At 43.4% G+C, this 26,497-nt stretch overlaps 1 protein-coding gene across 3 annotated transcripts in view; it reads right to left on the reverse strand.

Moving 5' to 3' along the window:
• Positions 1-23,071, reverse strand: part of LOC102060825 (protein ELYS) — a 41,130-nt gene extending 18,059 nt beyond the window's left edge. Inside the window, exons 1-15 of one of the 3 annotated variants that reach the window (XM_074537280.1) lie at positions 22,916-23,071; positions 17,877-18,003; positions 16,572-16,825; positions 12,786-12,966; positions 11,796-12,003; positions 10,834-10,950; positions 10,031-10,115; positions 5,627-5,777; positions 4,779-4,911; positions 4,511-4,692; positions 3,983-4,044; positions 3,108-3,236; positions 943-1,033; positions 765-854; positions 428-568 (exon numbers count right to left, since the gene is read on the reverse strand). In XM_074537280.1, coding sequence (XP_074393381.1) covers positions 428-568; positions 765-854; positions 943-1,033; positions 3,108-3,236; positions 3,983-4,044; positions 4,511-4,692; positions 4,779-4,911; positions 5,627-5,777; positions 10,031-10,115; positions 10,834-10,950; positions 11,796-12,003; positions 12,786-12,966; positions 16,572-16,825; positions 17,877-17,997 — 1,945 coding nt within the window. In that variant the 5' untranslated portion in view covers positions 17,998-18,003; positions 22,916-23,071. Of the gene's footprint in view, positions 1-427; positions 569-764; positions 855-942; positions 1,034-3,107; positions 3,237-3,982; positions 4,045-4,510; positions 4,693-4,778; positions 4,912-5,626; positions 5,778-10,030; positions 10,116-10,833; positions 10,951-11,795; positions 12,004-12,785; positions 12,967-16,571; positions 16,826-17,876; positions 18,004-22,605; positions 22,765-22,843 lie in introns of those variants that run through there. The other 2 variants (XM_074537281.1, XM_074537282.1) reach the window with 2 other exon arrangements.
• Positions 23,072-26,497: the final 3,426 nt, after the last annotated feature.

Raw genomic sequence — 26,497 nt, forward strand, 5'->3', positions numbered from 1 at the left:
GCCAACAACAATTTTTAAAATCAGAAGCCAAAAGGAACTTCCTTTATAGATTACACATTTCAGTTTCTATTGTATTTCCCAGCAATTTGTACACAACTATCAATTGCTAGCTAACAATTAGGAACACTTCTCAGCAATACCACACTCAGCTGCTGCAATTGCTGCCCAGGTGATTACTCAGCTCAGTGCTGAACAAGTGTACCTGCTCCTACCCAGCCTCATGAACTCCACAACAAGCTGCTCCCCTGAACTCAAAGGGGCTTAAATCAAAGTCCCAACTGATCAGATTTAAACCCCTCCTCCCAGCTCAACCTGACTCTCTCCCAACCATCCAAAACAACAGCAGCTCCTGTCTCCACAGTTACAACCCCAGCATCCTTCCAAAAGTTAACAATCACACCAAAGGCCCAGCAGGGCTCTCACCAACCTTTCTCTGTAAGCTCTCGGGCTTCTGCTAGGAAACAGTTCAGGACTGTGCTGAGGTTGCTCAGCAGCAGCTGGCAGTGCTGGAGGGACTGCAATGTCTGCGGGTCAATGAAGTTGCAGGAGCCGTCAAACAGCGTAACACCTCGTCAAGGAGAAACATTGAATCAACACTCAGCACAGTTCCACACAGAACTGCACACTTCCAAACTTCAACACTTCAACACCCACAAGAGACTTCAAGAACCACTTAAAGAACCAATAGCAGACACTGGCAGAGTACTGAAGAAGATCCTTTACATAGAATGACTCAAGGTTTTAAAAACCAGACCACTACTCACATATTTGGTCCAGTTCATCTTTTGTACAGATCACTTTGTTCCACGTCCACTCAAGAACAAACCGTAAATTTACAGCAGAACTTGGCTGCTCTTTAAAAACAGAAAACAAAAAGGACATGAAGCCATGATTTCTAACCAAAACACACACACAACACAAGAACAGTGGAAGCAGCATTACCTTCAGAAGTCCAGTGTTTAATGCATCCCGTCAGAAGGTCTAAAGAGCCTGTCTGCACAGCAGCTGACAGCACTGCCTCCAACTGCTCCTCCTACACAGAACAGACAAAAGCAAATCACAACCTCACACACTTTTCCTCTCAGTCTCACCTTGATAAACACTGCACTTTCTGTTGGTGACCCATGTAGTAGCTCTGAATCAGACACTACCTGAGCCACTGACAGAAGTGTTTGCTGCTGACTGGTTACCCACTCAGACATCAGCTGCAAATGCTGCTAGTTCCATATTCTTGACTCTTTCCTCATTCTAGCCACAAGCTGGACTGCTGCTTGGTTTGAGGAACATAGGAACGTTTTCCTCTGACATTTCAACTTCATGCAGGCTAGTTTCAATCTCTATTTCTGTGCCTCAGGGTTTCAGTCTTCATTCACTGAGTCCCAGTTAACTATTTGCAGTAACATCCCCTGCTAACACCCATTATGCACTGTGGGCACACCCCTTTGCCATCAGGAACACGTGAAGGGAACAGAGCAAACACCACTGTGTTTGCATGGAGACAGTGAAGCTGAGGCCAAGCAGCTCCTGAGACCAGCAAGACAGGAAGCAGCTCTGACAGCCAAAACATTAGGTTTCAATTTGTCTAAGCACCATAAAAAATGGGAAACATTTCAGTTCTAATGGTCTGGAATTTCAGGCTGTTCAATTACTGTATTCTAATGCCATGGCAGTCCTTGAGAAGGATAATGCACACACATGGAAATAATGTAGCAGCTTCTTCAAGCTCAGACATTTATTTCAGGTGAAATGATCCTGCAACAAATTTTTCTTTTTTTCTTTCCTCTATTTTTTAAAAACAAATTTTACAAGTTTGCATTCTAAGAAAGTCATGACATTTAAGAGCAATTTCTACATATTAGAAGACATACAGGATATTTCCACCTTTTTCTGCAATCTGTTTTCAGACAAGGAAACATGCCAAATACTACTCAGGGCACAAAACAAAATTCCAAGTTATTTGATCCTAATTCTGAATTTTTTCTTTCTAGTATTCAAAAGCAATCCCTATTTAATGCAGTGTCTGAACAATATAGTCACAATTCAGCAAAGGTCATCATAAAATTTCTTGCTATCCCAAGTAATTTCACACCAGAGTTGACATCAGAACATCTAATCAGAATGTAAAAGCCTACATCAGGCTTGCAAAATAAGCATTCTATGGGCTGGGTCTGCTTGCCAAATTTGTTTTAGCTGCCACACTATGCAGAAGTGCTATTTTTCCTGGCACATTTCCACAGTCTGCTGAAGAATCCCACAGACAGGAAGATGAAGACAGGGGAAGACTGCTCTCCCCTTCCTAGTGCTTGCTCTCCACTCCATGATGACCATTGAACCCTTCAGCTTTGACCCTGCCTGGAGAAAGATGGGCTGTTCATCACAAAGGCTCCTTCTTTCATGAAACCCTTCAGATGAGAAACAAAGTTTATTGCACGGAAAACGGAAAACACATGAGACAGGGTGTGAAGCCACTGTGGTGACAGACAGAATGCAGCAGTGTTGAGAGATACAGGTGAGGCAGGTGCTGCAGCAAGAGGGCAGTCTAAGAGGAGGAAATCAAGCTACCACAGCTCAAGGCAAAGGCTACAGAGGTAAAGATCAGTTTGAGAGAGCACAGGGAAGGGAAATTCCCAGATGAAGGGATAACGAGAGGAAGTGGTGATGCAGTTGTCAGGTAGAGAGCACCATTATAACTGGTCAGCACTTCCTTGGAAGGAAATAATGTCTAGTGCAGCAAGCTGGTGTTTGCAATAGTGCACATCTGATGGAGAGGCACCACTGGGGCAACCCTACTGCCCTGCACCCAAGGCTCTGAGACACTGCGGGCATGCAGAGGATGAAGGCTGTTCCCAGGGAGAGCTGCCTACTGATGCACGTGCCCAGCACTGACTGAGTGCTTCCACATGCAGACCCGGGCATGGAATTTACAGACACTGAAGACAAACCTCTCAAGGCTGCCCACAGTCAGAAGAACATTATTACTTCTGCTAACTGTATGTCAAAACCTGCTTCTCAGAGCAGTTTGCAATCAAAAATCATGGTCTTGTAGCCTCTACAGCCTTCAGACAAGATGGATATATTTCCCCCTGGATTTTCCAGCATACACCCACCTGACTCAGACTGGATGGCTGGACATCAACCAGTCTTGGAGACAGCAAGCCAGCTACAAGACACCGAGAGTAGCTGTCACGGATGGCTTCACTTATTAAAGGACCAGATTTCTTCAAAAACTTCAGGGTCTGAAACATCAATCAAAACACACAGGTTAAGACAGCATTTAATCACTAAGATGACTTAGGCTGTCAGAAAGCTGCACTAGTAGCAGCAGGCTTTAGGTTACCAATTTTGGTAAGTATTGCTATGTAGACACTAACAGTTTGAGTTTCTTTAAAAACCCTTGTAATGCTGAAGGCAAGAAAGTATTTTCCAGGCTGTCTGTCAATACACAGGCCTTGCTTTTCCCTGAGCATTGACACAAACTACATTCTGTAGAAGTTAAAACTAATACAACTACAAATCACTCTTTGAAAGACTCTATGCTCATTGGTGAAGGAGATGATTTATATGGGTATATTTAGTGAGATGGAACTTAATTTGAAAGAGTTTGTCAAAAGCTGTGCAGTAGCTCAGAAATCAGAATTCGGCCAAGGTTAGAGAAAAAACATGCATTTCTTCCTCAACAGTTAAATCACTTTTCCCTCTCTCCATGCTCAAGTTCATCAGGGATCAAGACCCCACCTCCACACCATACAAAGAAGTAAACATTTCCCCAGCTTCCACCACACCCGTCCTTTCCAGCCATTCAATCCCTGCTCATGCCTCCCTACAACAGTGCCATCTGCATGAAACTGACACGATAGGACTGCAGCTATGCCTGTGGATGGGCAGTGTGAGCACCAAGTGGTCTCTGACACCCAAAGCACTGCAAGAGAAAAGTTACCAAAGGTTCATCTCTTGACACTCTCAATACAGTAAAAAAAGTCACCTCCTTCTGGAAGCCGGTGCAAGTCATGTGAACAACTCCCGAGCTGAGCAAGCACGTCACGTCTGCAGAAACAAGGAACATTTGACAGACCCTGGCACCTCCTCACCAGTTCAGGCTTTATAAATAGTGCTGTCTGCAAAGACAAACCTCCAGCACCACTTTCCTTCCTCACATCACTTACACACATCCCATAAAAAGGAGTTACTCTCTGTCTCTAGAAACTTGAGTGCTACCCAGTGCTGTGCTTTGGGCCTCAGCTCAGAGGCTTTTCATTTTGGGACCACCACCCCTTCCCAGGCCATGTTACAGAAGCTCCAAAACCCAAAACTCAGCTGCCTGTCTGATATGTTTCACAAGACTAAGTGCCTTGCCAGGACACAGTAACCAGGTTGGAGAAGGTTTGTGGGGCTTTTTTTGGATTGGTTTTCATGTGACAAACAATGAACAAGAAAGAGAACCACTCAAGTGGCATTTCACCTCCACCAAAGCTTGCCACTTGATTCAAAGGAAAAGCAGTGAAATACCTACCAAAATTATAGGTGCTTGGATTAAAGAACTGTTCAGGTGGTGGATAAGAAGGAGGAACTCCCCGACTCAGACTACGCTCGTGTACCAGAATATCCAAAATGAGGTTTGGAGAAGTCATGCTTATTACAGGATCCAGTGACCACAGGGCAAAATAGGGGCAATCATGAAGGAATTCTTCTGGCCTTAAAGAAAACAAGTGCATAAGCTCAATAGCAATTTTCAAATTAACCTTTTGTAGGGATATTGAAACCTCTTAATTAAGACCTACCTCAGCGAGTCTGGCATTTGGGCATGATACCAGCGATTGATGTCAAACACTCCCAAATAAGTAGAAGGTTTTCCCTGACCATAGGTATTCACTTGCCAACTGAAGATTGATACACTGGTGTCAGGAGAGATTACTGTCAAAGACAAGACATTGTTTCTTACTGTAGAAAATATGAGATTTTTGGTGGTTTTAAAATATCACTTTCTATTTTGGCTTAATTCTATTATTTCACTCAAGAAACACAAGACTTTATTAAGAATTATGAAAACAATATACAGAGTAGCAAATGTCAATGTTATAGGTTTTAATCATTCTGCCTCTCTTTCAAATTGTATCTGTTCCAAAACAAACCAAATACACAATTATTAGCTCATCAAGTTGTTCATCCAGATCATCAAAAAAAGATATCAAATAGAACTGGCTCCAATACTGAGCCCTGGGCAACACCAGTAGTAACCAGGCACTAAATGGATGCAGCCAGAGGTTTGAGCAGGATAAAAAATATTCAGGTAACATTCCTAAGCAAGAGACAGAAGGATCTTACTGTTCAATGCAGACAACTGGCAGAACAAACTGACTGACCACCCTTATACAGATGACCCCATACACTGCTCCAGCATCCCAGCAAACATAAAATAAAGCCTACTTTTTCCCTTAAAATATGATGTTCAGAGGGATAAAAAAGTCCCACATAACTTCAGCAAACAATTTTACTTTTTAAATAAGCCCAGCAAGGTCAGCTAGATGACTACTTAAGACTTTAAGACTGTGTGTGCAGAACAGCATTTACTACTTAGACTTCCAAACCATGCAGTTCAGAATAACCAAGCAGGGACATCAGAACAAACCTTCATTAACGTTATCCTCTCTGTCAGCATGGTTGCGAAATTTCTCTATGGTCTGACAGCTGAGTAATTTAGTATTGCTGGTCTGCCCTCTCAAGGGAAAGATTCCACCAGTGAGGTCTAAACTGTACCTTTCATCACAGTATTCCAAACCCTGTGTGGGGAGAGAAAAAAAAAAAAAAAAAAAGCCAATTTATTTCTAATGAACTTATTTCTGATAGCAAATAAGAAAAATCTGACATTCAAAAGAATTAAGTGTCAAATTTTAACAGATATTGGCTGAAAAGGCTTTGCACATTTTCAAATATTAGCATTTCCTTAGCAAAACTTTGCTCTGAAGCATGCACAGTTCACACTATTTTATTAAGGAATTTTGGAAGTAACAGATGTATGCAAGGCAGATAAGAAAAACCAAAACCACCTCTTTGAAAAACTAACATGAAGCCTAAGCAAAGAACCTCATCTTCACTGTAGGATAACTAATCACTAAAACCAATTTTAACAGAGATGATGTCCTGAACAAGAAATTCACCATTCCAAAATACAGTTCCAGAAGATAAAGCACTAAAATTCTATAAACCTGCCCTGAATTAATTTTAATGACTAGAAATTTCTGCTTTCATTCATATATGTAGAGCCATTCCACCTTTTGGTGCAGAGGGGAAGGAGAAAGTAATACCAAATAGTTCCTGCCAAAGACAACTTCCTAATCAAAGCTGCATATTTTAGGTTCTCCACACTGGGGTAAGGAAATCTAAGTTAAGGAACTGCAGTGCATAGAAGATATTGAGAAATGACATTCCAGATCAGTTAAACAGGACAGTGTTCAAAGGAGTTGCACTGGTCAGACACTGACATGAACATAGAGATTGCACTCAAGCCTTGTGCAGAACAAAGGTAACGATATGTTCCAGGACCATGAACTGATCTGCAAGATACAGCAGCTGCTGAGATGATCTAAAAGAGCTCTTTGCAAGTCTAATTTAAGAGTATCTTTCCGTTTTCTTACTTGAGCAGATTTAAACCAGCCTTGAAGGCAACAGAGACTCAAGTCTGACACATTTATAAAAATACAGTGCCACATGTTCCAAAAGGTCCATTTGTGACTTCTACCATGACATGAAGTCAAAAATGCATGGTTTCATAGCCTCAGGTCTGATTCCTGGGATGTACAGCAGTGATGTAAGCAGACAAATGTTTTAAGCTCCTATGACATACTCAGTGAACAAGGAGCAGCAGTAGAATAATTTCTCCTTGTTTACTCAAGCTTGGCTTGGCAAAGGGGAACTACTCTTAAATTTTATGTCCCTGAAGACATAACGAGAAGAGAGCCATCATGTCATACTGACCAATCTGTAACCACAATAAGAATTCCAACACTTAAGTGTCCACTGGTGAGGACAGATCCTATCATGATGCGTCCCTTGGGAATGGATTAAGAATTGTTTTGTGGGGATTTTTTGGAAGTAGATGCTATCAGGTCTCAGCATGAAAGTACACTATTAAGTGGTTTATCTGTAAGCCAGCTGCAGAACCTGTCTTTCCTCTTCAGAGGGTGCAGATGTTCAGCGCTCTTCAACAGCCTTCTAAGATTGGTTCCTGTTATAATCTTTCTACACATGCCTGTGAATGTACTACTGGTTGTACAGTCTGCAGAGGGATCCAACTCTTACCTTAACTACACCACAGGTTTTTCAGGTCACAAACACAGTAACAGTTTTTATCACTTTGTGTGCTTTTTTTCTAAGAGTGTCAAGTGGAATTTCTAGTAAATCAATTTTTAAAGACTGATGAAATATTTCAGCTCTCTGAGGTATAAATTGACATTTGTCACATCTTGTTCAGAAAAGACAACCAAGACAAATAACTGCCAAATAGTTCAAGGTCTCGCATTTTAACATTAAATTGTTCAGATGGAAAAAAGTAGTAGCCATGAGGGAAATAGAGACAATTGCTTTTTCCCCAGTGCAGCACACAGTAAAAGGTATTGTCCTTGTCACTGCTAAGACTTAGCTAAAAATTTTCTTTTAAGAGGATAAAACAAAACTCAAATTCAAAAGCAAATCTCGAGAAGATTAAAGAAACTTTCTCCTATCAACCTGCCAAAGTGCTTAGAGCACTACAAGATGCAGGAGTGAACTGCAATGAAAACCCTTAAAAAAACCCAACAAACCCAAACACAAAAAAACCCCAAGAAAACAAGGGGTTCTGTTCCTCTAGAGCACTGTATATTTTTGTCACTTAAAAACTGCACATGAAGATATGACATGCATATTCAGACATGTTGAACCACTTGAAGGTATTTCTACTTCATCACCATGACAGATGATGTATTTTAAAGAAACACCATCTCCTCCCAACACCCAACCTTATCTGTTCAAAAGCAACACTTTCAAATCAGGAAGGCCCTCTCCTACAGACAAAAGGAAAAAAGCACAAAATTCAAACTCATTCAAAAAATTCAAAACTCAAAGTCCTTATTAAAAAAAAAATCTTTGAACCACAATCCAAGGATTACCTCAATTTCATTTTGTACTACTGAGAACATACAAGGACAAATGTCAAATAGGAGGAACGACTTGCTGTGAATTAAGATTACTTTCCCATCTAAAAGATCTTGGTAGAATTTCATGCATATAGAAATGCTGAATAGAATTAAACATTATAAAACATTATAGAGGTGCTTCTTGCCTTTGTTAGATTATCTGAGACCTTATGATACCCCTTCTATATTTTATCTATTCTATACCACAGCATATCTGCACTTAGTTCTAAAAATTTAAAGACTTTTCTGACCAAATCATACCATTGTACATCTTTTGCTGGCTTAAAAGGAGTAGGTTTCAGAGACAACCCATTCAAAACTCAAAACAAGAGTCATCTTTACAGCTACTGAGTTTCAGAATCAACGCCGAAGAGACATTGTAGGTATTTCTGTAGGTGTATTTGAAGTCAGGCTGACAGAGTTTAAAAGAAAAACAAGACTATAAAACAGAGATCAGAAATGTATAAAGAGAAATATATGACCATCTTGAAAGAAAGGGAGATAGACAGAAGCTTACTCAAATCTACAGTCTGGTAACACAAAGCTATTCAAAGCCTTGTCTTCTCTTCCTACATGCCATTCATGTGATGTTTAAATGAAGAGTAATTTGTAACAGCCATTTCCTCTTCAGGAATCAGATGTGTAAGGGCTCCTTGCAGATGAATCTAGGTGGAACTCATGACACTGAAGTATAAAACTGTATGGCTTCAGCATGGACAGATTGTGTCTGACCAATCTGGCCATCTTCTACCATGGAGTGACTGAAACACTTGACGAGGTAAAACGGACCGATGTCATCTACCTAGACTTCTACAAGGTCTCTCTACAATCCCTCATGACATCACCATCCCTACATTGAAGACAGGCAGATCTGAAGGGTGGACTACTCAGTGGATAAGGAACTGGTTGGAAGGACCAAGCCAGAGAGTTGTGGCAAACAGTCTATCTATCTCCAGGCACGGACTGATGTTGAGTGTATCCCTCAGAAACCTGTGTGGAGATCAGTGCTCTTCAATATCTTCATCAATGACACAAACAGTGAGATCAAGTGCACCTTAATCAAGTTTGTAGATGACATAAGGCTGAAAGGTGCAGCTGACAAAACAGAAGGCCAGGATGTCATCCAGAAGGATGTGGAGAAGCCGGAGAGATGGGCCAATGGGAATCTCAGGACATGAAGGTCAGCAAGTCCAGGTGCAAGGTGCTGCACCTGGAATGGGGCAATCCCAGACATGACTACAGACTGGGAAAAGTGACTGAGAACAGCCCTGCCAAGAAGGATTCTGGTGGGGGTTCTGGTGGACAGCAAGCAATATGCACTCATAGTCCAGAAGTCCAATCTCATCCTGGGAGACCTCAGGGCAGCCTTTCAGCACATAAATGGAGTTTATAAAAAAGAGGGAGGCTTTGACATTTTAAAAGGGCAGATAGTGACAGGACAAAGGAGAAGGGGTTTTCAAGCAAAACAGGAGAGATTTAGATTAGATGTTAAAATAATTTTTTTACTGTGAGAGTGGTGAGGATCTGGAGGTCAGGCTGCCCAGAGATGCTACAGATGTCCCATCCCTGGAAGTGTTCAAGGCCAGAGTGGATGGGGCCCTGAGAGAACTTACCAAGTGGGTGGCATCCATAGTCATGGCAGGTGATTGGAATACATGATATTTAAGGTCTTCCAAACAAAACCATTCCATGATTCTATTACTTGTTCTGACAAGTATAGACAAAAGAATGCCTAAAAAGACTCAAAGGACTTTTCTTAAGTCTCACTGATCTTTCATGTTAAATATTAATCTGGTCAACTTAACTGATCCTTACTTAGACAAATTACTATTTTTGTCTTCTCACATACAGGCCTGTCTTACCTCATACATGACTTGTCCAGATGCCAGGCGTTTCCTGTCACCAAATGCTAACTGCAACAGATGTAAACTCACAACATCACCTTCACTGAAAAAGGTATAAATGAGAAAACTTGGTTACAAAGCTGCTTTACAATTCTCATTATCATTTTATTAGATCTAGGCTGAAGCTGACTTAAGAACATGCTCTTGCTGAAAAGAAAAACACTGCTTCCCAAAACATGACAACTGGTTCACATTTAGCCATTAAAACAGAAAGGAGGAAATTTTGACATGAACAGCTTCAGGGGCAAATGCTAACTATGCCTTTCTTTGGAAAGTTTTAATATGCAACATGGACGAAAAAATTGCTGAATTGCTGGAAACAGCTCACAACAATAAAGCATTCTCCGTGAAAACTGCTTTTAAGTTGAACTTAAGAAGACTGTCAGTCTATGAACAGCTGTGCTGATTGAGTAGCTTGCTGATGATGTTTACTGCTCTGCATCTGCAGCCTAAACCACTTTAAATGGTACTGAATATCATGGTGGGAATACCAAACAAATCTTGAAGCAGTCATCAAGAAACAAGGGGAACCATTTGAGACTGCAAGCACAAAAACATAGCCACTGTTTCCTTCACCGTCTTCCACAAGGTAGTAAAGAGTCAAGCCCCTTTTTGCAAATGTAATATCCTGAAAAAATTGCACTGTAAGCCTAACACTTTTTATCTCCTGTACTGTTAAAGAAACAAAATGAATACACAGATATCAACCTAATGTGAACAAATATTAAAAAACCAGTGACTTATGGTAGGATTATATTCACCTTTGTTGTGTAGACTGAACAGCCCACAAGTAGCAACAATTGCGGGGATCATTCTCAGGCTCTTGAAAAGTAACTGCATAGACAGGAATCCTTCCTCCTTCAAGCTGGGAGTGGTGCCTACAGGTTTAAAATAAAAATATAGAAAAAAGGAGAGCCTGCTAGCTCTGGCTGTTTGTAGAAAGGTAGAAGCATCTTCTGGGAAAAAAGCAGCTTGCATACTTATCCTCAAAGTACAGATGGTCATACTTCCATTTAAAACAACTGATTGTCAACAACTGACAAGCCACTACTTCTTAAGTATTTGTCTTCCCAACTTCTGAACTTCAATTGCATCTTCACAATTTTTTTTTTTTTTGCATATAATTATGTGTCCACTGTCTATTTATACATCCATAATGCATCCACAACACATACACAGTTTCTGGGGAGGCACTGTAGATTTCCTTAAGTAAGGCCTATCTGAATGTGGTCATATATTTCAAGTGGCAGATTTCAAATCACCTCTAAATTTCACTACTGCTTAAAATGTATATATCCCTTATTCTGATCTCCAGATCTTTCAAACAAACTTTCATTCACATATTCCTGGTCCGGGAATGAGTTGACCACCCAATTTCCATCAAGGCTGAAATGTAGGAAACAATGTATTTTCAGGCACAGATCAACTGTTGAATTATCATGTCTAACTAGATCCATCATGGGCACTTTAAAGAATATGATCACCAAAATCACATTATTCATATAGTGAAGCCTTTCAATGGATGCCCTAATTGCAGTAACTGGTTGTGAATCATTCCAAATCTCTCAGGGAAACCAACACACTGCCTGGGTCCACAAAATACGACTGGACAGAACAGACTTATACAAGTCAGCTCTATCACACCCCTACTGCACGACCTCCTGAAGCAAAAAATTGGGACCTCTGCACCTCCAAGTACAACCAAGTGAAAGTGACTACTTACTCCCTCTTCAAAGTTTTCATATTCCATAGTGATAAGTAGCCATCAGAAAATCCCACAACGAGCTGGTTGCTTCTGCTTATGTAGCACAGGGTGGATACTGCTGTTCCTGAAGGACTTCGCAACTGAAAACAGAGATGCCTCCCTTCCCTGGTCACAGCTTCTCTTCTTTGGGGAACTTCAGCAGGAATTCTAGTGACAACTTCTAGATCTGAACACATAAAAGCATGTGAGAAATGAATGCATTTTGCCACTTCAATTGCATTTTAAACTGATGTGATTATACAACATGTATAATCTAATTCTGCAAATGGAACGCCCATTTGTGCAGCATCTTTGCTGGCTATTCCTGTTTCTGCACCCATTCAGAGAACAAAAGGACTCTCCAATGGGACAGGTATTCTCTCTCCTATTTCAAAACTGGGTACAAATGTAACCATTGGAGACAAATCCCTTTATTGACCCTCATGAGGAAGATACTTGAAGGGATATGAACTCCTGAAGCCACTCTTACAACACCCAAAACAGTGTCTGCCATCTGAAAACACAAATTGCAGGATTCATTCACCCAAACGAAGGACTTTTGATAAGCCAGATTTATTGTAAAACACAAGCCTAAAGCCTGCTCCAAGCCATTGATGGGAACAGGAGAACACTCCCAAGGAATCTGGTACCCCTGACACAACTTCCTATCCCACAGCTGCACTGACTCAAATGGAAAAATTCCTACCTCCCACTGGCAAGAATCACAGGGAAAAAGGGATGTGGGCAGCAAGAGCCCTTCTGAACATCAGCAGGAGCATTAAGTCACTCCATTTCTGGATCAGTTCAGAGCCACACCATGTCAAACTGCTGTCTGCAGTCAGCAGTGGGCAGTGTCAGAAATGCCAGCAGTCACTCAGCACACTGGGATCTTCACTGGGACACAAGCTGGGTTTTGAAAGGAAACACATTCTCTTACTTCAAAACTCAAGTTTAAAAACTGCAGCTTACCTGATGCTTCTACTTCATTCTGACTGCAAGACAAATCATCCAAACAAAGGTCAACCAGAAGGACATGGCCAACATCCGTGGCCACCGCTGCCACTCCAAAGAGCCATCGCAGACTCTGGTGCAGGTGCCGCGTGCTCACGCTGGCTCCGCCGTCATTGCTGATGGGCTCGATGGCAGTCACCTGCAGGGAGCGGCACGGCAATGTCAGAGCCTGTGACAGCCCCAGGAGGAACCCTCAGAAGGGAAGCCAGCACCAGCACATCAGAAACAGGACAGCAAATACAGGTTCGTAAGACTTAAAACCAAATCACTGCTCCCTATTGTATCAAGCAGAAAGGAAATTAATAGAAAAAAAGCTCTCTCCACTTAAATGGCATATTCCGTCTTTACAGCTTACCAGTTTCCATTTCCTACTTAGAAATAATTGCATCTAAGAAGAGACATGAAATCAATTACATGCTAGAAGGTTTACCATGTGTAAAGGACTTAAATAATAAAGGCAAAGCTAGATCTAGTTCTCCCACTACTCAAAGTCAATCAATCAGTACTGTGATACAGTCCAGGCCCTCTTTACCCTGCATTTTGTAAGCTAAATCAGCGCTGCAACGATACAAGGCAGTGGCTGTGGGGTACACCAGATACACCATTTCCATGGGAATGAAACATTCCTAGAAAGGGCTGGAGGGAGATGCTGAATAACTAAAATCTACCCTGGCTCTCACTTTGACTGATAATATCCAACAAAAATTCTAAACGCACACCAGCACTCTTACAGATGGCAAGGCAAACTGTAAAAAGCAGCCTAAACCAACAGCAAGAGACCAAACAAGAACTTGCTCAGCCTGAGGCAGGAGCTCTCTCTGCTCCCTGACAGGCCAAGCACTCCTCATGACCTCAGCACAAGGTGAACAGACCCTGCAGCACCCACAGCACAGCCAGGACAAGAGTGACTGCTCCAGCAGAGACACAGGCACACCAGGGCTCCTGCACTCAAGGAGCAGGACAACACAGGAACAGGGGCTATCTTATGGCCTCTTACAAATGCAGCACCATGAAAGCAGACAGCTTTACATCAGCAACACAGGTTTGTCTGAAACAAAGACGTGGGCGTCACAAGGTAGTCCATCTTGTTATGCAGCTTATTTACCCCAGAAATGGGAAAAATATCCAAAATTATAGGGTCCCTGAGGTTTTCTTCTATCCTGTATCAAGCACTTGCTTATGACTGCATTTGCCTGGCCACTGCTATACAATCCACCTTTCACCTTGAACCCAAGAACTCCAACCTTAGAAGTATCTGTAGCTACTTAGTAAACTTGGTTTTCTTTCACATTTCTTATGATTCAAATTAAATCTTTAATCCGCTCTGCTGCTCCGAGGACTAATGAAAGTATTTTGATTACTCAGATTCGTGCGTTCCAAGCATTGGTGACCGAAGAGGAAACACAGAACAAATCTCTCTGTGCAATTAGCCGAAGTTGAAGTGTTGCTTGTGAGCTCTTTTCAAGTTATTTTCCTCATTGTACAACTGGCTCCAAATGAATCTTTACTAGTTTTGCATAGGCTTCCAAAAATGTTCCCTGATTACTTCAATTTTCCATGTAGAAGCTCCTGAAATGACATTTTTTCCACTATGCTATGCACTGCTTTTTCCTATTCTCCTAGTGCTTTGCCAACTCATTCTGGGAAAGAACAAAGAAAACTTTTCTCAGCTCACTGAATCTGAATGCTGCCCTTCTGCCTCATACGAACCAGGAAAATTTGGGAAAATACCATGCAACAGTTCTGAAACGTGCAACTGTTAGAAACCAATTTGATGTACTTCATGTTTTTAATTCAGAATCCAATTCAAATCACACTCATCAACATTGTCAGTCTCCTGTTGCATCTCATACACACATCAAGAGGGCATAGAGAGACGCTCACAGACACATGCAAAGACATTATGCCAAAATTCTTTCTAAGCTCCTGAGCCTGGGTTTTTTAACTGATTTATTTATTCTCTGAACAACTCAACATCCATACTTACACTAAAAAGCATTCATACAGTCACAATAAACATCCTGTATTAATACACTAACAACTTGACACCTTGGAGCAGTTGCTCTAAATTAAACTGTGCAACTTAGCTGTAAACAGAACTTATACCTGTTGACAAAATAGTCCCAAAAACACAGTGCTCATTAAAGGTTTAAAAGATTAAAGACAGAACTGCAGAAAGTAATGTTAAGAACCACATTTTACCTTTAAAAATAATCAATCTGAAAATCAGAGAAACATTCATACAAATCAATCCCCCCCAAATAATACATTACATAATATGCAAATATGAGTTTCTGAAAGAATTCAAAACATATGGACAGCAGCCAAGTGCACGTTTTATCTTCTTGTTTTTGCTTACCCTTACTCCCACTCATAGCCTGAAAGTTAAGACTCCAATTAGCAATACCTGTGTCTTGACTATGAACTAACACAATACCAAAGACATAGGAAGAAAAACATAAGCAACAGTTATGAGCTCAGGGCATAAGAGCAAAACCTTCAGAGCAGCTTTGGCTTTATTTCAAAATTCCTACCCTTCATCACCCAACAACCAACTCTTTCTTACAGGGCTTCATCTCTGCTCCTGCATCAGTTTTTGTGGTATAGAACAACTCTCTAACACAACTGATTGTTGGAACTAACTTCTACTTCAAAACACTTCCACAGCTATGGATTCAATGTGCAACATAGTTCTTACCTCTCAACCTTTGCTTTTTCCTAGCTTACTTAGACAGAAGTAAAATCTAACACACCAACATCACTTACCAAAACATAATTTACTTATTTTAAGTTCATGCTAGCACACAGCCTGCTTTTCCATCTACAACTTGAGCACATAGCAAAACAACACACTGGAACACTGACATTACTTGTATCTTTAGAACTTAACACAAATGCTTACTACTACTAACAAGACTTTGACCTGTACTCTAGTAAGTCAAACCACATAATGTTAGGGAAAACTGAGTAGTAAATAAATAAGTATTTATTAGCTGCAGATTCTAAGATGATAAAAATGCAGTGAATCTTGATGTTCTGATAACTTAATCTGATTTTCGTTTCCATTGTGTTAATGAGGCCCAGGGACACAACATCATTTGAATTCAAGGGTTACAGAAGGCAGAAAAAATTACCGACATTAAACCACTGTATCCCATCTACACAAACACTATATTCAACAAGCAGAGACTCAAGGACTGCACACTGAAAGTAAATCTGCCAACTATCTGACAGATAACTCACTAAAATCTTTTTCCAATCCTAAGTTAACAGAAAAATCTGTTCTGTTCCCACGTCACCTGCTTCCTAGTCTGAGATTGATGGGAATGTATCAAAGTCACTAACGGCACAATGCTGGGAGTCAGAGATACTTTAAGGACAGTATTCCTGACAGAAAATAGCCATTTAGAAAAGGAATATTACAGACAATTTAAGTTGAGTATTCCTTTTTGCTCTGAAAAAACAATAAAGGTTTTCAATGCCTTATTTTTTTAAAGTGGAGAATTTCGTATTTATATGCTCTACAATGGTTTTTTTACTATCAGTAAGCTCAAAGGATAATGCAACTGCCAAATCCAAGATTTTACATCAAGGCTCTCTTGACTGGATAATCTGAACTGACAATATGTTAAAGCAATATAAAAAGGATAAGTCATACAAAGAGATGCACAAGAGCTTTTCCTGAAACAGGATTATGCAGCACCAAACAACACAAAACCTTCATTTCCCCAAAAAGATACATACCCTTCCTGGAAGAACAACTGCTTTAACCACTCTTGAGATCCCAAGGTCGTACAGGCAGAGAACACTTCCCTCTGCTTCCTCCAAGCCAACCAGGAGCCCAGTCCTCTTCTGCCAGGAGAACTCCTTCACCACGCGGACGGCGGGAGGCTGCTCGCTGACCCCGCTGAAGCGATAGGCAGAGAGCCGCTCTCCTGTCACCGAGTTCACCACCTCCAGCTGGGGGCCACACGCCAGCCACGCCAGGCCACTCCTGCCTGCAGGGCAACACGAGCAGCGCTCACCAAGTGCCAGCAGCACAACTGCAACAACAGCCAGGCCACCGCGCCCTTCCCTCAAATGCCACAGAGGGAAAGGCCAACCCACCACACCTGGACAATCATTTTAAATCACCCACTGCAATCCTCAACCAACACTTCTTAAAATTAGTAACCCCATTCTTTTGCATTTGTACTTGACAGTCCTGCACTCAAGAACATTCACTCTTTGGGATAAAGGTTACAATAGACTGGGCTCTAGTCTGTACACCATAATTGGCCTGGTTTTGCTAAAGAACACCCAAATATGTACAGGAATACAAGTCTCAAAGCATACTTCAAATGCAGCCCATCTAAACCAATTCAGTTCCAGTTTAAGAATTTTGCTTGACACATGACTACTCTGGGCAGCGATTTGGACAGGAAATTCTCTTAAAATGGGCACTGCATATGTAATTCCAACTTTTACATGAGCTGATCCCAGAAAGAATTTAACAAGTGGTGTTTCACCAAAGAGTTTAACTCTTGCTCCTCTACTGAGGGACTTTAAGCTCAAAGGAAGGATGAGCTCCATTACAGCAACTACAGCCAGGTAGATAAGATTCTACCTGGTCTTCACAGAAGCCCAGACATCCAGACAGGCCTCCAGCCCTACCTTCAGATCACCTAGAAAGTCAACTGCCTAATCTGCTTAGCTGTTGTCAGCCACTCTCACTGGGTCCTCAATCTGCATCCTACTAAATACCTTGGAAACACATGAGCTGGTAAAAAGAAATTTGTCCCAAAACAACACGATTTCTTCCTTGAAAACTGCCTTCCATTTCATTCAGAACTCAGGAGGGCATGGTCAGCTATATTATTTAAATAGCACAGGACTGGAGCAGGCTGTTGCACTTTCAATGCTTCTAATTGTTAAAATATCCTGGTAGCACTGTCAGAACACCTGATCCATTTTTCTTAACAAAACCAACCTGATGCCATAACCCTGTGCTTCAGGCAACAACAACTTCACACCAAATCCAAATTTAAAGGAAAATGCAAAAATGCTCACCTCCAGAAAACTTCCCACACAGCACAGAGTCTAGGGTGATCTCATCCTCCCCAAGTGCCTCAACAGTCACCTCTGGAAACTGCAGCAGACTGCTCGTTACCTGAGCTGTTAGGTCTCGCATTCTTCACTGGAGATAAAGAAAAAAAGGCAAAGAGACTCATGTCAGCCATAAATATCTTTGAGACTGACCCAAGCTTCATCAGTATGCAGTGACAAATCTCCCAGACATTGTTTGTAGCTCATTATTGCTCAAAAGAAATGGCACTTGGGACAGTTTTTCATCTCACAGCAGCGCAAAAGGAGAATCTCGAGCTTTTCCGATGCCTACGAGATCACCAACAAAAAGTGACACAGAGGGATGAACAAGATAACAGGGAAGAGAACAACACACCGAGTTCAAGCTTACTCATACAGGTTAGCAAGATGTGGTCTCAGAAAAATCATATTTCAAAAAGCTCATTGGTAAGAGGTATAACTCTCTGCTCTTTCCCTTGATTTAATACAGTATTATTTTTGTCAGCTGTCTTCTAGTAGATGTCACAGATCAGCCATATCTTGTTTACTTTTTGCATGCTACTTTTTGGTGTTCAGGAATACAAAGTTCTTGACCAAATTCATCCTCAAATTCTTCCAGAAAACATACTGCTAAAACTTTCAAGTAATACTGACTTTCATAGCTGATCAATTAGAAGTATTCTTCCATACACTTAAGAGGTGAACATAACACAACACTTCAAAATATTGTTCTTTTTCTCTGCTGAAATAATTATATTTCTTATTCCAGTCCCTTCCTTCCTACTGCCTTTCCTTATCACATCTCTGCAGTATTAGAGAAAAAATTTCTAGGCCTCAGACAGTTTCATGCTCATACATGTGCTCCACAAGAGTTCACATTTCAGTATGTCAAGACAGATTTTTTTTTTTTTCCTGGAGAAACTGAAGAGCTGAACTAATTTACAGGATTAAACAGGTGGCTAAATATGAGATAATCCATATACATGGAAATACAAATTATGTTAAGTATCTATGTTTTGCAAGTCATCTGGCTTATAGAAAAGGCCCCTGACAGACAAGGCAAATTCAACTGTCAGGTTCAAAGAGTACTGCTCTCTTCAGGACATCTCAAGGTATTATACACAGGTCACTAGTGCTGGGTTGTGCTCCCCAATCTGCTGCCAGCAGGACAACAAGCACATGAAGCACAGGAAGGGTAAATCAGGGTCCTGCACTAAGCACAAGTCAACATTTTGACAAAAATGCTGCTGATGGCAAAGCCACTACTGCAGCCAGCCAGCCTGACCACTCTGCCAGCATTCACTACTAGCACAGATCAGGTTCCAAGTGGGACAACTCACTTGCAGTAGTTTTGCTGAGTTTCTCTTTTGGTACCTGCCATCAGTTTCAAGTGACAACTTCTGCACTGTATCCAGGGGCTCCAGAGAGTAGAAGGCCTCACAATTTGACCTGCATTCTTGCTTAGTTTAATTGCAATTTAGTGGATATATTTTAGGAGTAACCCATAATACCAAATACTAATTCAGACACATCTGGTTGAGGTATAGCATCTTTGAAATGTTTCAGTGTGTGCTTGTGTTCCTGACACTGGGCACCACTGGAATGTTGCTGGCCCCATCTGCTTTACACCCTCCCTTCAGGTATTTATGTGCATTGATGAGAAGCCCAGAGCCTTCTCTTCTCCAGTCTGAACAGTCTCAGTCTCCCAGCCTTTTCCCAGAGAAGAGCTGCTCCAATCTCCTCCAACCATCTTTGTGGTCCCTCACTGCACTCTCTCCAGCACCTTCATCTCTCATCTTGGGAGGCTGCTGAGCCTAGACCTGACCCAGCATTCCAGCTGAGGCCTCACCAGTGCAGTACTAGAGGAAGGATCACTTCCCTTCACCTGCTGGCAAAGGTTCTTCCTCATGAGCCCAGGATACCATCAGCCCTCTTTGCTGCAGGGGCACAGGGATGGCTCATGGCCAGCTGGGTGTCCCAGGGACATTTCTGCCAAGCTGCTTTCCAGCCAGGCAGGCCCCACACACACGGGTGCCTGGTGGTTCCTCCCCAGTGCAGGACTTGGCACTTTCCCTTGTTAAACTACACCAGGTTCCTGTCAGCCCATTTCTCCAACCTGACAAAGCACTGACTCTGACAACATATACTAAGGAATTTTAGAAAAGAGCACAAAGTTCCAGAATTACTGTAGCGAATAAATTTTTTTTCTTTTTTTTTGTAAATAAGAATGGAGATGTCTGTGTGGTAAGTATATGATTATTAATACCATACACCAGAATAATAGCCAGATAGTTTTAAGAAAAGAGTGAGCAAATATCTTGCAGTAGGGCAGGTAAGGGCATGCAAGGAAACTGCTCAGCTGCGTGCTCTCCTTGAGTCACCCTGAGCCATTGTGCCGGAGACACTGCCTACCTGCTGTGCCAAGAGCACAGAACCTCGTGGGGCTCACTGGAAATCAAACTCAAACATCCTCTGCTGGGGAGATTTGAGTTTAAAAAACTAACTCCTCACCATCCCAAAAAGAATTCTTCCCTGATGGAACGCTCATATGTTAACACAGAGTACTCCTGCCCACAACACTAAAAAAATCCATCCACAAACACCAGCAAGCACCATCAAATAAGTAGAACTCCAAGAGCTAAACCATTTTTGTAGAAAATGAAAATACTAGAGCATCAGGCATGCTCAGTTTTGCTCCAGTAAGGCAATGACCATTTTAAACATCTCTTTTTGTTTTTAGAAATCAGGCATGAAACAAGGTTGAGAAACTTCATATCAAAATATGAACAACATATACTGACCTCTCTATAAGGATGCTTTGCTTGCATCATGTTGCTAAGTTAAACCAAGAACTGCTAGGAAATCAAATCAGAGGGGAAATACTCAGATCTACATTAAAGGCACAAAGCCTCTCAACCTTAAGAGATATATCCAACAGCAACTGCATTTCAGCTCTCTTTGAAACAATAACTACAATCACATTCTTAATTCTGTTAGAAATCAGATTAGGGTAAAATGTCACGTGCTTACTCCGTTTTCAGGAATAAACCAGAATTCAACCTCCCAGCTGTATCCTACAGCAATGCAGTCTGTGTGCAAGTCGCCAAAATGACCATTCTTTTTCACCCAAGGAACTTATAACTTCCAAGCACCATGAACTAGTGCATTCCAAAGACAGAAATGTCATAAATTTTTGGATTAAAAAGCTTGGGAGGGGGGAGAGGGAAGGAGGGAAAAGAAAGAGAAAGAGAAATTGTGTGTTCATGCAGAATTACATACAGCCAAGTCAGAGTTCTGAGATGACAATTTTGACTGATGATATTCCACAAGAATCAGTTTAAAAGGCCAACAACATTATGGGCTCACAGAAGAAAAAGCTAAAAATATGGTCAGTCACAGCTGAAGACAACATTTCACAGGACATGTTGACTTCACGGACATCAAAAGAGAGACCTTGCTGCCATCTCTCATCTCCGTATTTGCTCCTTTGTTCTACTACTGTATTTTGGAAGACATTTCCAGCATACCACACTGGTATGCCATCCCATTGCTGGCCCTGCCCAGCACAAATTCCAGAATCACATCAAACGGAAAGATCTGCCAGAATCACTCACAGTCACTTCTAAACACCAGGCTCGAGCCATCACCTAGAGCAGGCTGCCCAAGGCTGTATCCAGATGAACTGGAACATTTAATTCTCCAACAGATTTTCACAATCAGCAACCTGACAAGACCAACTACAGAAACACCTGCAACCCACGCAACAGGGTGACTCTTTCTTGCCAGCTGAAGGATTCTATTCTCTCCACCAAACCAGTGTCACACCAAGGAAGACCTGTCACCACTGCTCCTCCAAAACTGTCCAACAACTTACTAGGCAGAAGACATAAAATTCACAGAAGCTTGATCACGCTTGAAAAAGCCAATCCCAGGCAAATCGATGCAGGAAGCAGAGCTGAGGCAGCACGTGAATGAGGAGCTGTCCTCGCCAGGACACAGAGCTGTGTGCCCAAGCGCAGGGGACAGCTGCCAGCCAAGGCTGGCACAACCAGCCACACCGACGGGCCCTGCAAAGGCACCGGCACGGCCACGCTCAGCCCGGTACCCCCGACGGGGTGCAGCCATCCCGACACAAACACGTCCCTCAGTTTCCTCCAATTTCCCCAGCCACGATGAGGAAGCAATCACTAGACCTGACCGACACCAAGCATTCCATCGGCAGAAGCTCCAGACACAAGCTCACAGTTTATTAAGGAAGGCACCGAGCACTTTTGTTTGAGGCAGCAGCAACTCTGCTTCGCGATGTTTTGCTTCGTGCAGAGACCCCCACAAATGGCACTGGGTTGTTCCAGAGCTGCGGCCTCCCCGCTGCACCCAGCCCCCGTCCCGCACTCGCCGCTCTAGGCACAGAGCGCATTTCCCGCCTCCTCATGGAATACAACCCCGAAGCCCGGCGGGGGAGGGGGAGGCGGAATTGGAAAGAAGTAAAGAAAAACCCTCCCAGAACAGGGCCCAAGGGGCGAGAACAGAGGGCGTGCGCGGGTGGCCGGGCAGGAGGGAAAGCTCCTGGCGGCAGCCGCCGCATCTCCCACGCCCCCCAGGCTGGCGGAGCCTCCCATGTGCGCTGCCCAGGCCGCGCCGCCCGGGCCTCCCCCGCCGCCGGGGGCCGAGGCACGTGTGGCGGACACGGCGCCGCAGCCCGGGGGTCACTTACATAAGGGACGGGCGGCCGGGCCCGCCCGGGGCCCCCGCGGGCCCGCGCTGCGCCAGCGCCGGTGCCGGCCTATACGGCTCGGGAGCGCCCGCTACGCGCTGGTACGGGGGGGGAAGGAAGAAAGGGAGGAACGAAGGCAGACGGGCGGGCGGGGGTCGCCGTTGCCGCCACCTCCGCCGCCTCCTCCTGTGCGCGCCGCTGCCCCCAGCCCAGCCGAGCCCGCGCTCCCCGTACGTGCCGGTGCCGGTGGCATGTCCCTCCCGCAGCGGCGACAACGGCACGGCCCGGCCCCGCGCGCCCGCGCACCCACCTCGCTCGCTCACCCGCCGCGCGGGGGGCGGGACGGGAGTGGGGGGACGGGCCGAGTTCTCGCGAGATCCGCAGCGAACCTCCGCGGGAATTTTCAAATGCGCGGGACACGGCCCCAGGCGCTGGCGACGGCGGTCTCTGGACTACGGATCCCGGCGTGCTGTGCGGCCGCCCCTTTCCGTTCCCGCCCCTGCCCCGGTGGCTGCTGTCTGTCGCGGGGCACACTGGGAGCTGTAGTTCCTGGGCCGGCAGGACCGGCCCCCTGCGGAGCCCGTCCGTGGGGACGGCTCTGCTCTTCTGCCCCGCCGTGAGGGAACCGCCGGCAGGGGAAGGCAAAGCTGGCCCTGCCTACTTGTGTCCGTCTCATGGCAGGAGCCGCTCACCCACTCCTCCCCCTTCCCCCGCGGTCTGTCTGGAGTTCATTGTATCACAGAATGGTTTGGGTTGGAAGGGACTCTAAAGATCATCGAGTTACAGCCTCCCTGCCGCGGGCGGGGACACCTCCCGCTGGACCAGGTTGCTCAAAGCCCTTTTCAGCCTGGCCTTGACCAGTTCCAGGAATGGAGCATCCACAGCTTCTCTGGACAACCTGTTTCAGGGCCTCATCACCCTCACAGTATCAGATTTCTCCCTACGATCTAATCTAAACCTACACTCTTTGTTTGGATCCATTCCCCCTTCTCCTGTCATGCTCTTTTAAAAAGTCCCTGTCCATCTTTCTTGTAGGTTCCCTTCTGGTACTGAAATGCCAGTCATTAGGTCACACACTTAAAAGGATTTAAAAAGGGGAGGCTTTTAGCAGCAGGCTATTTAGCTGCAGTTTTCCTCTTAATTTTAATAAGAAATTGTATGTAAACCCCCAACAAATTAATATGAAATTAATGTTACACTGTTAGTCACTGAAAGGAGAAAACGTAAGTATGAAGTCAAAAGTGCAAGTCTAATGCTACTCCTTTCAGTGTATGTATTTTAATGTGGTCAAAACATTCTTTGACTTATATTTTCAGGTATTCATAAAGAAATAGTATAGTGGAAGGCATTCCTGCCCATGGCAGGGCTGTTGGAACAAAATGATCTTTAAAGTCCCTTCCAACCCAAGCCATTCTATGACTCTATGAAATGTGTAATGCTTCTAAGTGCAGCATCATCAAAGGGGTGGCAAAGGCATTTAATTTCTTCCAGCATACATTATCCCTAAATTACAGCTATGCCTCTTGTGAAAAATGCCAATCACTTGTTTTTAGAATTTTAAAAGTTTAATAGTAATAAAATAGTTCTAAAAATATTAGAGTAATAATTAGAGTAATAAAAATTTGAACAATTGAGATTAGGACAATATTAGACAATAAAAACAAAGACTTATTGACGGTCTGGGACACACGTTAACAGAGGATTAACCCTTAAAAACAACAGCCTGTTGCATATTTATACACCTCATACATGATGCATAAATTCCATTCAAACAAAGGATTCTGTCTGGTCACTGTCAACTTCTTCCTCTTAATCCTGACAGCATCTTCAGGGCTGAGTGAGGTGGGAAGACAATGGAGCAATAAATTCTTGTTCTCTGAAAGATTTAGGTACCCTGTGGCTGCTATCTCGGTGCAAGTAGCTCATTCCTCTCTTTAAAATATTATCCCACATACATAGTTTCTATTTTGACTACAAAAGTTACATTTTAACTACAAAACTACATTTACCATACCATTGAAATGTTAATACAGCACTACTAATTAATACAACATAATACATATAGTAAATATCTGCTTAGAGCCATATAATATGCACTTTTCACACTCTTTGCATAATAGGATAAAGAATTGTCATTCTTTATACTATTATGCAAATCTTTTTTGTGATTTGGTGGCTGCTGTTGCCATTTCAGATCTATTAATTGGCATCATAGAAGAGCACAGGTCACAGAGAAGGAGCCCACCATGAGGATTGCACAGGCCAGCCCAGCCCCTGACCTTGGGGGAGGCTGTGCACAGTCCCAGGGTTTTGGTGAGACAGAATTTGCCTGCAGAGAAGGAAGCCTGGCCCTGGTCACCAGCTGATGGATGATGGCAGAGCTGGCTGTCACACATGGGAGGCTGTGCACGACAGAGACAGATCTGGGATGGGCTTGAAAGTGAGGACAGGCTGCTCTCATCTGATGTGACAGAGAGCAGGGAGCTAAGGGAGAAGTGCAAAGATAGGCTTGGCAGCATGGGAGGACCAGCCAGATCCACATCCTTTGCAAAGACATGTAGAGTGATTGTGTGCAGGACAGGGCTGCATTTATTGAGGGAAGGACAAGTGCTTTGGCAGTAAGCGCAGTTCAAAGTGGCAATTCAGCGTGGACGAGAGCCTTATCTTCACGCATGGAGACAGAGGGGCTTCATGTCTGGAATTATTTGTGCAACAATGCTTCCAAGGTTTGGGTATGATCTAGATAAGGACATGAGGAGAAGTCTGGACCAAAGCTGTTCCCCCTGTCAGAGGCATAAGTGAACATTGGCCGGAACAGCAGCTGAGGGGCCGTGGGATGAACTTGGCTGGCTTAGCCAAGCTTGAGCTTCAACTGACAGCAAGGCTTATCTGAGCAGGCATCAGGGAGCTCAGCAAGGATGTGTTTGGAAAAAAGGGTCTATGACTCATCTTGCCCAGTTTGAAATGTCTACAGTGCAGTCATCAATCCATTCAGCTGGGGCTCCCTTTTTAGTTGGGAAAGGAAACAGCTTTTTCCTGAGTGCCTGTCCTGGCTGGCTTTAGATACCTCCTACAGGATTAGCTGTAATGTAAGCCTAGATGGAGCCATTGTAGATAGAGACAACTATGCTGTACCTTTTAACTTTTTGTTGGGTTGATCTCTCTTTTAGAGCTCAATCTGAATAGAGAACTGGGTTTTCAAGCTGCTTGGCAGGAGAATTTATGTTTGTGGTAGGGATTACATGGAGATAGAAGAGAAAGAGGATGAGAACAAAATTTTATAACACCTATTCTAGAGTCTGAAGAGCAAGATAAAGAGGAGTGTCCAAAAGGCATGGTGGTCAAGTGAGAGAAGGGAAAGGGAAGGGCAGAGCTTCAAATGAGAGAGAATAACCTCTCAGGCGGAGCTGACTTGTGGCAAGTGCCTGACAGGTGATGGGAGTGGAGGGGAGAGCTGGAGCTGCCTAAGAGGAGGTCATTTTGAGGCTTCCACAAAAACAATGCTGACTGAATGTGGGGGCAGGGGCCTGATGAGGAGGAGGAGTTTCATGAGGAGGAGTCCAGCCTTTCACTGAGGTTACAAAGCAAAGAGAATAGAGGTGCATGTTTGTACTGGGTTTGTGTGGCCAGGTTTTGGTAGTGGAGGAGCATCCAGGGTGGCTTCTGTGAGAAGCTGCCAGAAGCTTCCCCTGTGTCTGACAGAGCCAAAGCCTGGAAGCTCCAGGACAGGCCTGCTGCCTGCAAAGGCCAGTTCATAGCAGTGGTGGTAGCTCCTATGGGGTAACAGATTTAAGAAAGTAAGAAAAGGCACAATTCTAGCCAGAGGGAGGAGTGGGAATATGTCAGGGGAACAGCTCTGCAGACACCAAGGTCAGTGCAGAAGGACAGGGAG

Source organism: Zonotrichia albicollis, chromosome 3, assembly GCF_047830755.1.
Source record: "Zonotrichia albicollis isolate bZonAlb1 chromosome 3, bZonAlb1.hap1, whole genome shotgun sequence".
Lineage (NCBI taxonomy): Eukaryota > Metazoa > Chordata > Aves > Passeriformes > Passerellidae > Zonotrichia > Zonotrichia albicollis.